The sequence below is a fragment of the Penaeus chinensis genome, chromosome 11 (assembly GCF_019202785.1).
Source record: "Penaeus chinensis breed Huanghai No. 1 chromosome 11, ASM1920278v2, whole genome shotgun sequence".
NCBI lineage: Eukaryota > Metazoa > Arthropoda > Malacostraca > Decapoda > Penaeidae > Penaeus > Penaeus chinensis.
Window position 1 is genome coordinate 40,050,933 of NC_061829.1, and position 12,500 is coordinate 40,063,432.

General features: G+C 48.0%; 1 protein-coding gene across 1 annotated transcript; it reads right to left on the reverse strand.

Moving 5' to 3' along the window:
• Positions 1 to 1,536: 1,536 nt before the first annotated feature.
• LOC125030766 (cilia- and flagella-associated protein 251-like) lies at positions 1,537 to 2,175 on the reverse strand (the record flags this gene model as incomplete). The annotated part of the gene is made up of 1 exon (XM_047621032.1): positions 1,537 to 2,175. A coding segment is annotated over one exon (639 nt), but the record flags the coding sequence as incomplete, so codon positions are not given.
• Between the last annotated feature and the right edge of the window lie 10,325 nt (positions 2,176 to 12,500).

A 12,500-nucleotide genomic window follows, 5' to 3' on the forward strand; every position in this document is an offset into this window, starting at 1 on the left:
CTTCCTCTCGTCTTACTCTCCCTCTCCACGTCTCGCTCTCTACTCTTCCGTCTATCTCAGTCCTGTCTCTTCGTGCCCTCATCCTGTGCTGATCTTTTTCCTCTTCTCTGCTCCTTCCTCTTCTTCTTCCACTTCCTCGCCCTCGTCTTCTTTTCCGAATTTGTTCAAGGTTAAAGACCAGTTCCAAGCACTCGGCTTCGGTTAATGAACATTTACGGTTGATGAACGTAAGCACAAGCAGTCTTGATGCGCCATTGCTCTGCGCCATCTTCTGCTTGCTCTCCTTCTCCTTCTCCCTCTTTCTCTTTCTCTTTCTCTGTTTCTGTTTCTGTCTCCATCTCTGTCTGTCTCTTTCTCTCTGTCCTTGTCTCCCTCTGTCTTCGTTTCTTTTTTGTCTCTCTGTCTCTGTCTTCGATTCTGTCTGTCTCTCGTTCCTTATCTCCAAGTCCTTCCCTCCTTCCTTCGTTTTCCTTTTTTTTTTATTCTTTGTTATTATGCTATCTTTCTCGGATTTCAAAGATTAATCACCTGTCGTTATGCCTTTTAGCATTTCTGACACGGTGTCAATTGCGCTGACACGCGTCACATGCGCTTTCTTTTATTTCCGTCGCCCTTTCATTTTTTCTTCACAGTAAAAGCATTTCCATTTCAGATGATAAAAATATCAGAATTCATATACATCAATCCATACTGATATCTCTCTCTCTCTATCTCTCTCTCTCTCTCTCTCTCTCTCTCTCTCTCTCTCTCTCTCTCTCTCTCTCTCTCTCTCTCTCTCTCTCTCTCTCTCTCTCTCTCTCTCTCTCTCTCTCTTATTTTTCTTCATGTACAAAGAAAAGAAAAGAAGAAAGGGAGAACCGAGAATAAAAGATGGAAGGAAACGAAGAAACACGAGAATAAAGACGGAACAGAAGAGAGGGAAGACATCCCACTCACCCCGACCTTGAGTACTCTTGAAATACCAATCACGCCCTGCTAATCTTCCTCCCTTTCTCCTTCTTCCAGCTCCTTCTTCTTCTTCTTCTTTCTCTCCTTCTCCTTCTTCTTGCTCCCCTTCTTCTTTCTTCTCTTATTCTTCTTTCTCCTCTTCTTTTTTCTCATCTTCTTCTTCCTTCTCCTCTTCTTCTTCTTCCTCTTTTTCTTCTTCTTCCTCTTTTTCTTCTTCTTCCTCTTTTTCTTCTTCTTCCTCTTTTTCTTCTTCTTCCTCTTTTTCTTCTTCTTCCTCTTTTTCTTCTTCTTCCTCTTTTTCTTCTTCTTCCTCTTTTTCTTCTTCTTCCTCTTTTTCTTCTTCTTCCTCTTTTTCTTCTTCTTCCTCTTTTTCTTCTTCTTCCTCTTTTCTTCTTCTTCCTCTTTTTCTTCTTCTTCCTCTTTTTCTTCTTCTTCCTCTTTTTCTTCTTCTTCCTCTTTTTCTTCTTCTTCCTCTTTTTCTTCTTCTTCCTCTTTTTCTTCTTCTTCCTCTTTTTCTTCTTCTTCCTCTTTTTCTTCTTCTTCCTCTTTTTCTTCTTCTTCCTCTTTTTCTTCTTCTTCCTCTTTTTCTTCTTCTTCCTCTTTTTCTTCTTCTTCCTCTTTTTCTTCTTCTTCCTCTTTTTCTTCTTCTTCCTCTTTTTCTTCTTCTTCCTCTTTTTCTTCTTCTTCCTCTTTTTCTTCTTCTTCCTCTTTTTCTTCTTCTTCCTCTTTTTCTTCTTCTTCCTCTTTTTCTTCTTCTTCCTCTTTTTCTTCTTCTTCCTCTTTTTCTTCTTCTTCCTCTTTTTCTTCTTCTTCCTCTTTTTCTTCTTCTTCCTCTTTTTCTTCTTCTTCCTCTTTTTCTTCTTCTTCCTCTTTTTCTTCTTCTTCCTCTTTTTCTTCTTCTTCCTCTTTTTCTTCTTCTTCCTCTTTTTCTTCTTCTTCCTCTTTTTCTTCTTCTTCCTCTTTTTCTTCTTCTTCCTCTTTTTCTTCTTCCTCTTTTTCTTCTTCTTCCTCTTTTTCTTCTTCTTCCTCTTTTTCTTCTTCTTCCTCTTTTTCTTCTTCTTCCTCTTTTTCTTCTTCTTCTTCTTCTTCTTCTTCTTCTTCTTCTTCTTCTTCTTCTTCTTCTTCTTCTTCTTCTTCTTCTTCTTCTTCTTCTTCTTCTTCTTCCTCTTCTTCTTCTTCTTCTTCTTCTTCTTCTTCTTCCTCTTCTTCTTCCTCTTCTTCTTCCTCTTCTTCTTCCTCTTCTTCTTCCTCTTCTTCTTCCTCTTCTTCTTCCTCTTCTTCTTCCTCTTCTTCTTCCTCTTCTTCCTCCTCCTCTTACTCCTCCTCTTCCTCCTCCTCTTCCACCTCCTCTTCTTCCTTTTCTTCTCCTCACTATTTTAGTCTCTTTGAGCGTGACTTAAATATTGTGTGTGAAACAGCGGTAGGGAAGAGGGGGTTTGGGGGAGGGGGTTAGGAAAGACAGCGAGAGGGGGGGGGGGGGGGGTGAACGGTTACTTTTATGATCTCATCCTGTTGAAGAAGACCCCCGGAAGCACTGCTTGGGGATCAGGTCATTTCTTTGTCTGTCTGTCTGTCTGTCTGTCTGTCTGTCTGTCTGTCTGTCTGTCTGTCTGTCTGTCTGCGTCTGTCTGTCTGTTTTTCGCTTTACCTTCTCTTTTCTCTCTACTGGTCACTCTTAAACCCGTCTCTCTCCCTCTCCCTCTCCCTCTCCCTCTCCCTCTCCCTCCCCCCCCCCCTCTCTCTCTCTCCTTCCCTTCCCTTCCCTCTTCCCCCTCTCCTTTTCTCATCCTCTCCCTCTTTCCCTTCGTCCTCTCTTTCCATTTTCCCTTTCCCTTCGTCCTCTCCTTCCCACTCACTCTCCTCTCTTCTTTTCTCTCTCCCCCTCTTCTTCTTTACTCCCCATACCACTTTCTCTTCCATTTCTCTCCTCATTCCTAGTTCTTTAATCCATCCTAGTTGCAAAGGAATTTCCAACGATAAATATAATAACTTATATAAAAATTTAATCGACTGAAAATTCATTCGTAATCCATTATTCATATTCTTAAATAATTCACTGTCTGCCTATCTGTCTACCTTTTTCTTTATTATCTCACAATCTCGCTCTTTATCTATCTTCCCTACTGTCTCGACATTACTTAATCATACACAATCTATCTATTTATTTGTCTACTTATCCATCTAACTATCTCACTTCCTCGCATCCCCACCTCACTTCCTCTCTCTCTCTCCCGCTCCCTCCCCCTCTCTCCCTCCCTCCCCATCTCAAACATCTCGGCAAACTCCGAACCAACTCCCCTACCCCCCCTACCCCAATAATTATTAATAATAATAATAATAATAATAATAATAATAATAATAACAATAATAATAGTAATTATAATAATCATCATCACAAATTCTAAATCCACTGTTAATACCGGCCCATTACGCCACTCTCGATGAATCCCTTGCAACAATGCATCATTTGCAAGGTTGCATGCCCTCCCTTCCCCTCCTCCCCCAGACCAAAAATATTAACGTGAAAAATATCAACATCAGTGTATAGTTTCGATTACAAAAATACAGTTGTTGGGATGTTAGACAATAGTAATACATTAATAACAATAATAACAACAATTCTTTCTGTCGTTCTCGAAACATGAACAAATATATTTATGCATGTGCGTGTGCGTGTGTGTGTGTGTGTGTGTGTGTGTGTGTGTGTGTGTGTGTGTGTGTGTGTGTGTGTGTGTGTGTGTGTGTGTGTGTGAGAGAGAGAGAGAGAGAGAGAGAGAGAGAGAGAGAGAGAGAGAGAGAGAGAGAGAGAGAGAGAGAGAGAGAGAGAGAGAGAGAGAGAGAGAGAGAGAGAGAGAGAGAGTGAGAGAGAGAGAGAGTGAGAGAGAGAGAGAGAGAGTGAGAGAGAGAGTGAGAGAGAGAGTGAGAGAGAGTGAGAGAGAGAGTGAGAAAGAGAGTGAGAGCGAAAGTGAGAGTGAGAGCGAAAGTGAGAGTGAGAGTGAGAGTGAGAGTGAGAGCGAGAGTGAGAGCGAGAGTGAGAGCGAGAGTGAGAGAGAGAGCGAAAGTTAGAGCGAAAGTGAGAGTGAGAGTGAGAGTGAGAGTGAGAGTGAAAGTGAGAGTGAGTGTGAGTGTAAGTGTGTTCGGATTTGTGTATCTGTCTGTCTGTCTGTCTCAGTGTGAGTGTAAAGTTTTACAGCCCCAAACGACTCCGGTGTTCCTGTTTCTCCTCCTTTTACGATTTCCCCTGCTTACCTGTGGGAATTTCGGCTTCCCTTGGCCTATCGGCGCGCCTTCCGCTTCCCTCCACTCCACTCACTCACTCACTCACTCACTCACTCACTCCTTTTCTCGTCACTCACACGTCTCAGGAATACGTTCTCAGTAATGACTGTTTTGTACATATCAACATTCCTCACTATATATCTCTTTATGCCACTATTTATGTCTAGCTTTCAATCTATCTATCAATTCATCAGTCAATCTATCTACCATATAAACAGACAGACAGACACATTCCTCTCTATATATCTCTTTATGCCACTATCTATGTATATATTTTTCAATCTATCTATCAATTCATCAGTCAATCTATCTACCATATAAACACAGACAGACAGACAGACAGACAGACAGACACACACACACACAAATAAACCTCCACTGCAACAGCTTACTGGCGGGTCTCCCTCCCGTCCTTCCACGCTCCGCAGCGCCACTCGCCAAAGAGCTTACCTGTGAACAGAGATAAATTGGTAATTAGAAAATTAATTACGTAGCCATTAGTAAAATAAGTGTTGTCATTTTTTCTTGGTGTAAAGAGTATGCTTATAGGCTAATTTGTGTTTGAAGTTGTGTGTGCGTGCATGTGTTTGATTGTTGGTGTGTGCGTGTGGACGTGTGTGCGTGTGCGCGAGTGCGCGCGCCCTTGCGTGCAAGTGAGCTTATTATACACGGCCTATCATAACTGGAGCCACTAACAATCAAGGAAAATATAATGAATAGCTTTATATTCCCAGAAACAACAAGCTGATGAGAATTGCAGGCCATCACATGTTAACACGAGGTAATAAAATATCTATTATCTCTAAATTATTACAATCAAGGGATCGGGTCATCCATCCTAACTCCCTTCTTCTATCTTTTTATCTTCCTAATCTTTCTTTCGTCTTTCTGTTATCTGTCGCACTTACGTTATCTGTTGGTGTTTGCTTTCCATTAGGTCTTGAATTATCAACATTAGCCACTCCCTCGTTTCCTTTTCATTTCCATTTTCTTTCTCCTTTGCTCTAAAATATCCGTGCCTGCTATTTTCTATTATTTTCTTTATTCTAATTTTTCTCGTTTCCATTCCTCCATTTTTTCTCCCTCCTTCCCCTCCTTTTGCCTTATCTCTAACTCCCTTCCACATTCCTTCCTACCCTCTCTCTCTCCCGCTCTCTCCCAACCCTCCCTCCCTCCCTTTTCCCTCCCAACCTCCTTCCCTCCCTTTACCAACCCTCCCTCCCTCCCTTTTCCCTCCCAACCTCCTTCCCTCCCGTTACCAACCCATGCTCCTTCCCTCGCTCTCTTCCTCCCACCCTCCTTCCCTCTCTTTCCGAAGCCTCCCTCCTGTTTCCAACCCACCCTCCTTCCCTCCCAACCTCCCTCCCTTTTCCAACCCCCCCCACCTTCCCTCCCTCCCTCCCATCCCTCCCGGCCGCATGTTAGCTCCCGCGTCCGGCCGCATCGAGCGTAATGCCATTATCATTTAATTAGCATGATGCACTTTATCACTTATAGCCCCCGAGCTGACCGGCACCCTGGCGGCACTCGGCCCAATGGGCGGCTGCGTTCCGGCGGTTTTCATATTCTCATTTTCGCATTAATGTCTTCCTCTGTGTATTCTCATTATCTGCGATGTCGTTATTACTGTTATTGTTATATTCATTGTTATTACTATTTTTTTGCTTTATGAATGTATTTTCATAATCAGCTTCGTCGTCATTACTGTGGTTGTTATTGTCATTGTTATTTATATAATATTTCTTCATACCTCCATTCTCATTATCAACATTCTCGTCATTACCATCCTTGTTATCACCATTACAATCATCATCTTTTCCACAAACCATTATCGCCGATCATCTCCAATTACCATCATTCTTATCATTTATCGATTCCCCACGCACCCTGTCCTCTTTGTTATCAGGGATATTGAGGCCATTTTCCTCTGACAAAATTAACCGTGCACTTGATCAGGGGACAAGACGCCGGCATACATCAGGTTCTCATATATCACATCGAGACCAGAATATATCATAATGGACCTAATGAAAAAAACAGCAATCAGAGCAATAGATTTTAATGCCAAAATGACAACGAAAACAATAATAACACCAATGAATGACAGCAATAATATGAATAACAACTAAATCTTGCCATATGCAAGATCGCTACTAATTTGATCTTATCAGAACCTCCTTTCGCCCACAACAGGATACATAGGAGGCTATTCCTGTTTACTCCCAAACTTCTAGCCACGATATATGGCATAGGATATAGGATATATAGGATAAAGGTTATTAAATATATAGGATAAAAGATATAAAACATATAGGATTAAGGATATAGGATATATTCTTTACTCCTCCCCAACCACCCTCAACTCTATTCCTTCAAACATTGTTTACATTTATCATTATCTCCTACCTCCCCCATCCCCTCCTAAATGATACTCCTCCCCATTCCATCCCCCCTCTCCTCCCCACCCCCTCATTCTACCCTCCCCCTCTCCTCCCCAACCCTTCCTTCTTTCCTCTCCTCCCCACCCCCTATCCTCTCCCCTCTACCCCTCCCAAATTCCGACACCCCCGCCCTTCTTACCTCAAAATTCGCACCTGCAACAAGCTCCCAATTAAAAGGCCTTAATTGCCTAATTTGAACTGCACAAGACGCCGCTAATTGCCGGTTGCCCCTTCGCCGTCATTACGCCGATGCCTTTGAAACCTGATTATTACTCTCTCATCCATGATGGGCAGATGGACGGGGGGGAGGTTGAGAGGGAGAGGGAGGGGGTTGGCGAGGGGGAGGGGGAGGAGGAGGAGTGGGAGGAGTGGGAGGGGGAGGGGGAGGAGAAGGAGGGGGAAGAGGAGGAGGAGGAGGAGGAGGAGGAAGGGGAAGAGGAGGAGGAGGAGGAGGAGGAGCAGGAGTGGGAGGGGGAGGAGGAGGAGGGGGAAGAGGAGGAGGAGGAGGAGGAGGAGGAGGAGGAGGAGGAGGAGAAGGAAGGGGAAGAGGAGGAGGGGGAGGGGGAGGGGGAGGGGGAGGAGAAGGAGGGGGAAGAGGAGGAGGAGGAGGAGGAGGAGGAAGGGGAAGAGGAGGAGGAGGAGGAGGAGGAGGAGGAGCAGGAGTGGGAGGGGGAGGAGGAGGAGGGGGAAGAGGAGGAGGAGGAGGAGGAGGAGGAGGAGGAGGAGGAGGAGAAGGAAGGGGAAGAGGAGGAGGGGGAGGGGGAGGGGGAGGGGAGGGGGGAAGAGAAGGAGGAGGAGGAAGGGGAATAGGAGGAGGAGGAATGGGAGGAGGAGGAGGAGGAAGGGGAAGAGGAGGAGGGGGAGGGGGAGGGGGGAAGAGAAGGAGGAGGAGGAAGGGGGATAGGAGGAGGAGGAATGGGAGGAGGAGGAGGAGGAAGGGGAATAGGAGGAGGAGGAGAGGAAGAGGGGGAGGAGGGGAGGAGGAGGAGGAGGAGGAGGAGGAGGAGGGGGAGGAGGAGGAGGAAGAATGGGGGGAGGAGGAGGAGGAGGAATGGGAGGAGGAGGAGGAGGAAAGGGAAGAGGAGGAGGAGGAAGGGGGGGAGGAGGAGGAGGGGGAAGAGGAGGAAGGGGAGAAGGAAGGGGAGGAGGAGGAAGGGGAGAAGGAAGGGGAGGAGGAGGAGGAATGGGAGGAGAGGGAGGAGGAGGAGGAGGAGGAGGAGGAGGAAGGGGAGGAGGAGGAGGAGGAAGGGGAGGAGGAGGAGGGGGAAGGGTGGAGATGGACGGGGGGAAGAGGGATGGATGGAGAGGAAAGAGAGTGATAGGGGAGGGGGGAGACGAAGGGTAAGGAGGGACGGAAGGGATTATGATGGGGGGGAGGGAGGGGTGATGGGGTGAGGTGAGGGCGAGGAAGGAGTAAGCGGATGAGTAAGGATGGGGTAAGGTAATGATTGAGGAAGGGGTGCGGACGAGAAGATCGGGAGAGGAAGAGGAGGGACGGAAAGGGAGGAAGAGGAGGGGGAAAGGGAGGAAGAGGAGGGGGAAAGGGAAGAGAGGGGGGGGGGAAAGGGAGAGAAGAGGACGGAGAAGAGAGGAAGGGGAGGGGAAGGGAGGAAGAGGAGGGGGAAAGGAGGAAGAGGAGGGGGGAAGGGAGGAAGAGGAAGGGGGGAAGGGAAGAAGATGAGGGGGAAAGGGAGGAAGAGGAGGGGGAAGGAGGAAGAGGAGGGGGGAAGGGAGGAAGAGGAGGGGGGAAAGGGAGGAAGAGGAGGGGGAAGGGAAGAAGAGGAGGGGGGAAGGGAGGAAGAGGAGGGGGGAAGGGAAGAAGAGGAGGGGGAAAGGGAAGAAGAGGAGGGGGAAAGGGAAGAAGAGGAGGGGGAAAGGGAGGAAGAGGAGGGGGGAAGGAGGAAGAGGAGGGGGGAAGGAGAAAGAGGAGGGGGAAGGGAAGAAGAAAGAGGAGGGGGAAGGGAAGAAGAAAGAGGAGGGGGAAGGGAAGAAGAGGAGGGGGGAAGGGAGGAAGAGGAGGGGGGAAGGGAGGAAGAGGAGGGGGGAAGGGAGGAAGAGGAGGGGGGAAGGGAAGAAGAGGAGGGGGAAAGGGAAGAAGAGGAGGGGGAAAGGGAAGAAGAGGAGGGGAAAGGGAGAAGAGGAGGGGGAAAGGGAGGAAGAGGAGGGGGAAGGGAGGAAGAGGAGGGGGAAAGGGAGGAAGAGGAGGGGGGAGAAGAAGAGGAGGGGGAAAAGGGAAGAAGAGGAGGGGGGAAGGAGAAGAGGAGGGGGAAGGGAAGAAGAGGAGGGGGAAAGGAGAAGAGGAGGGGGAAGGAGGAAGAGGAGGGGGGAAGGGAGGAAGAGGAGGGGGGAAGGGAGGAAGAGGAGGGGGAAAGGGAAGAAGAGGAGGGGGGAAGGGAAGAAGAGGAGGGGGAAAGGGAAGAAGAGGAGGGGGGAAGGGAAGAAGAGGAGGGGGAAAGGGAGGAAGAGGAGGGGGGAAGGGAGGAAGAGGAGGGGGGAAGGGAGGAAGAGGAGGGGGGAAGGGAAGAAGAGGAGGGGGAAAGGGAAGAAGAGGAGGGGGGAAGGGAGGAAGAGGAGGGGGAAAGGGAAGAAGAGGAGGGGGAAAGGGAGAAGAGGAGGGGGAAGGGAGGAAGAGGAGGGGGAAAGGGAAGAAGAGGAGGGGGGAAGGGAGGAAGAGGAGGGGGGAAGGGAGGAAGAGGAGGGGGGAAGGGAGGAAGAGGAGGGGGGAAGGGAGGAAGAGGAGGGGGGAAAGGGAAGAAGAGGAGGGGGAAAGGGAAGAAGAGGAGGGGGGAAGGGAGGAAGAGGAGGGGGGAAGGGAAGAAGAGGAGGGGGGAAGGGAGGAAGAGGAGGGGGGAAGGGAGGAAGAGGAGGGGGGAAGGGAGGAAGAGGAGGGGGGAAGGGAGGAAGAGGAGGGGGAAAGGGAAGAAGAGGAGGGGGGAAGGGAGGAAGAGGAGGGGGGAAGGGAGGAAGAGGAGGGGGAAAGGGAAGAAGAGGAGGGGGGAAGGGAGGAAGGAGGGGAATTAAATCGTCTATTATCCTGATCCTCATTACATCCTCGGCATCATCCTAGTGTTGATGTAACGCTGGGATTAACATAATTGCTCGTTTCTTACATGAGTTTAAGATGCCTCCATCATTTACCGCTCTCTCTCTCTCTCTCTCCCTCTCTCAAAAAAATTCTTTCTCTTCTATTTTTTTATCTTCCTCTTTCTCTTCTTCCTTCCCCCTTCGTTCTTCCATCTCTCTCTCTCTCTCTCCTTCATTCTTCCTATCTCCTGTCTGTCTCTCTCTCTCTCTCTCTCTCTCTCTCTCTCTCTCTCTCTCTCTCTCTCTCTCTCTCTCTCTCTCTCTCTCTCTCTCTCTCTCTCTCTCTCTCTCTCTCGCCGTCTGCATAGCTCCAACGTACAAAAATCCTCCCGCAGTTCACTTAATCTTGTTATTTACCTTTTTTCTTTCTCTCCTCTTTCACGACTTGAGTGGAACCAAAACACAGCTGTTCACACCAGGAAGCGAACTACCCCTTACCCTCCCTGCCCCCCCCCCCCCCCCTCCAACCTTCTACCCACACGGAGCCAGAAAGACGCAGATGCTTCCGCCCATTGCGAGCCTTCATTACAATACCTTCAACCCAGAATGAAGTCATTAAGCCATATACACTTTCCGCCTCTCCCGCTTTCCTCTGTCGTCGATGTATTTCTTCTCTTCTTCTTCTTCTTTCGTCGTCGTCTACCTCTGCTTCTTTCTCTTCTTTCTCTTCTTCTTCTTCTTCTTCTTCTTCTTCTTCTTCTTCTCCTTCTTCTTCTTCTTCTTCTTCTTCTTCTTCTTCTTCTTCTTCTTCTTCTTCTTCTTCTTCTTCTTCTTCTTCTTCTTCTTCTTCCTCTTCTCTTCCTCTTCTTCTTCTTCTTCTTCTTCTTCTTCTTCTTCTTCCTCTTCCTCTTCCTCTTCCTCTTCCTCTTCCTCTTCTTCTTCTTCTTCTTCTTCTTCTTCTTCTTCTTCTTCTTCCTCTTCCTCTTCCTCTTCCTCTTCCTCTTCCTCTTCCTCTCCCTCTCCCTCTCCCTCTCCCTCTTCCTCTCCCTCTCCCTCTTCCTCTTCCTCTCCCTCTTCCTCCTCCTCTTCCTCTGTCACCACCTATTCCCCTTCCTCTCCCCCAAGTGATAATTACCCTTCCGTTCGTCAGTAAATCGAGTTAATAAGCTTTCTGCACCTGTTCTGGGTGGAGACGTGTTTCGCACCTGTTCGAAGGCCATCGCCGTTCCTCGCTTTGATCTTTTGCCGTTTTATAATGTTGGGCAACACGAAAGGAAGAGGGGAAAGGAAGGGGAGGGCGGAGAGGGAGAGGAGAGGATAGGAGAGGATAGGAGAGGAAAGGAGAGGAGAGGAGAGGAGAGGAGAGGAGAGGAGAGGAGAGGAGAGAGAGGGGAGGCGAGGGAGACGGAGAGGGGGAGGAGAGGGAGAAGGAGAGGGGGAGGAGAAGGAGAAGGGGAGGAGAGGTAGATGGATAAGGGGAGGAGAAGCAGAGGGAGAGGAAAAGACAAGGGGAAAAAGAGAGGGAAAGGGAGAGAGAGAGATATATAGAGGGGAGAGATACAAACAAACAAGACACATGCAAAATGAAGATAAGGAAAATAGAAAAAAAACTAAAAAAGAACATAAAAGAAAAGTAAAATCAAAACAAGAAAGAACCACCTCGCTCCTAAAACGCTCCCCTCCTTCCCCTCCCCCCCAAGTCTGAAGCAGCAAGGGAGACGCCACATCCCACTCTTCCCCCCCTCCCTCCCCCCTCCCCCAGGCGCTAGATGCAACAGAGGAGGAAAGGCGTCGAGGGACCCCGAGTGACTGGCGAGCTGTTTGGCCTAACTGTTATGAGGTCCGGGGGTCGCTTATCGCCCCTCGCTTGTTACTAAACGGTCTCTCTCTCTCGTTCTCCATCTCGTTTTCTTTCTTTTTTCTCTCGCTCTTACTTTGTATTTACCCTTACTCGTGTTTTTTTTTTTCTCATTCTCTCGATCTTCTCGATATCTAGTTCCTATTTTTCTCCTTCTCTCTCCGTCTTTGCTGTTCTTTATCTCTTTTAATTTATATTACCCTTACTCATATTTATTTCCCTCTTTCTCTCTTTCTTCTCAATACTTCTTTTTTTATCCTTCTCTCTCCCTCCTTGCCACTGCATTTCCATCTCGTCCTCTTCGTCCTCTCCATATGATCCTTCCCTATTTTTTTCTCTCTTATTGCCTGTCCCTTTATTAATTTCTCATTTTCATTTATACTCAAACTGATCCATGACTGACGCCAAACGTTATCTCTCAGCAAACAGACCGACAGCACACTCGCCAAGGCCATCTATTTCTCAAACACAAAAAAACGAAGGCGACAGCAACACCAAAAAAAATAACAGAAATGCGACAGCCCCGTTTCTCAAGTCGCCTATCTCTCAGCCACACAAAAATCATAGCATGATTAAAGAGAACAGAACGACAGCCCATTCGCTTAAAACGACAATCTCTCGACCACACAAAAAATGATAGAAATACGCCAGCCCCGTTTCTCAAGACGCCTATCCCCCATCCGCACAAAACGAACAAACAGCACGACAGGCCATTCGCTCACAACGACCACCTCCCCGCCTCACGAGCGAGCGAGCCAGGGAGTGACAGCCCTCGCACAAGTCGCCTCGAACGCCCGCCCTCCGCTCACCTCACCTTTAACGCCGAAATCACAAATTCCTGATGGATTTAATCAACCTGTCCGATCCGACCGGCATTACGCACATCAGGACATACTTACACTGCTGGCGAGCGACCAACGACTAACCGGGGGGGGGGGGGGGGAGAGAGA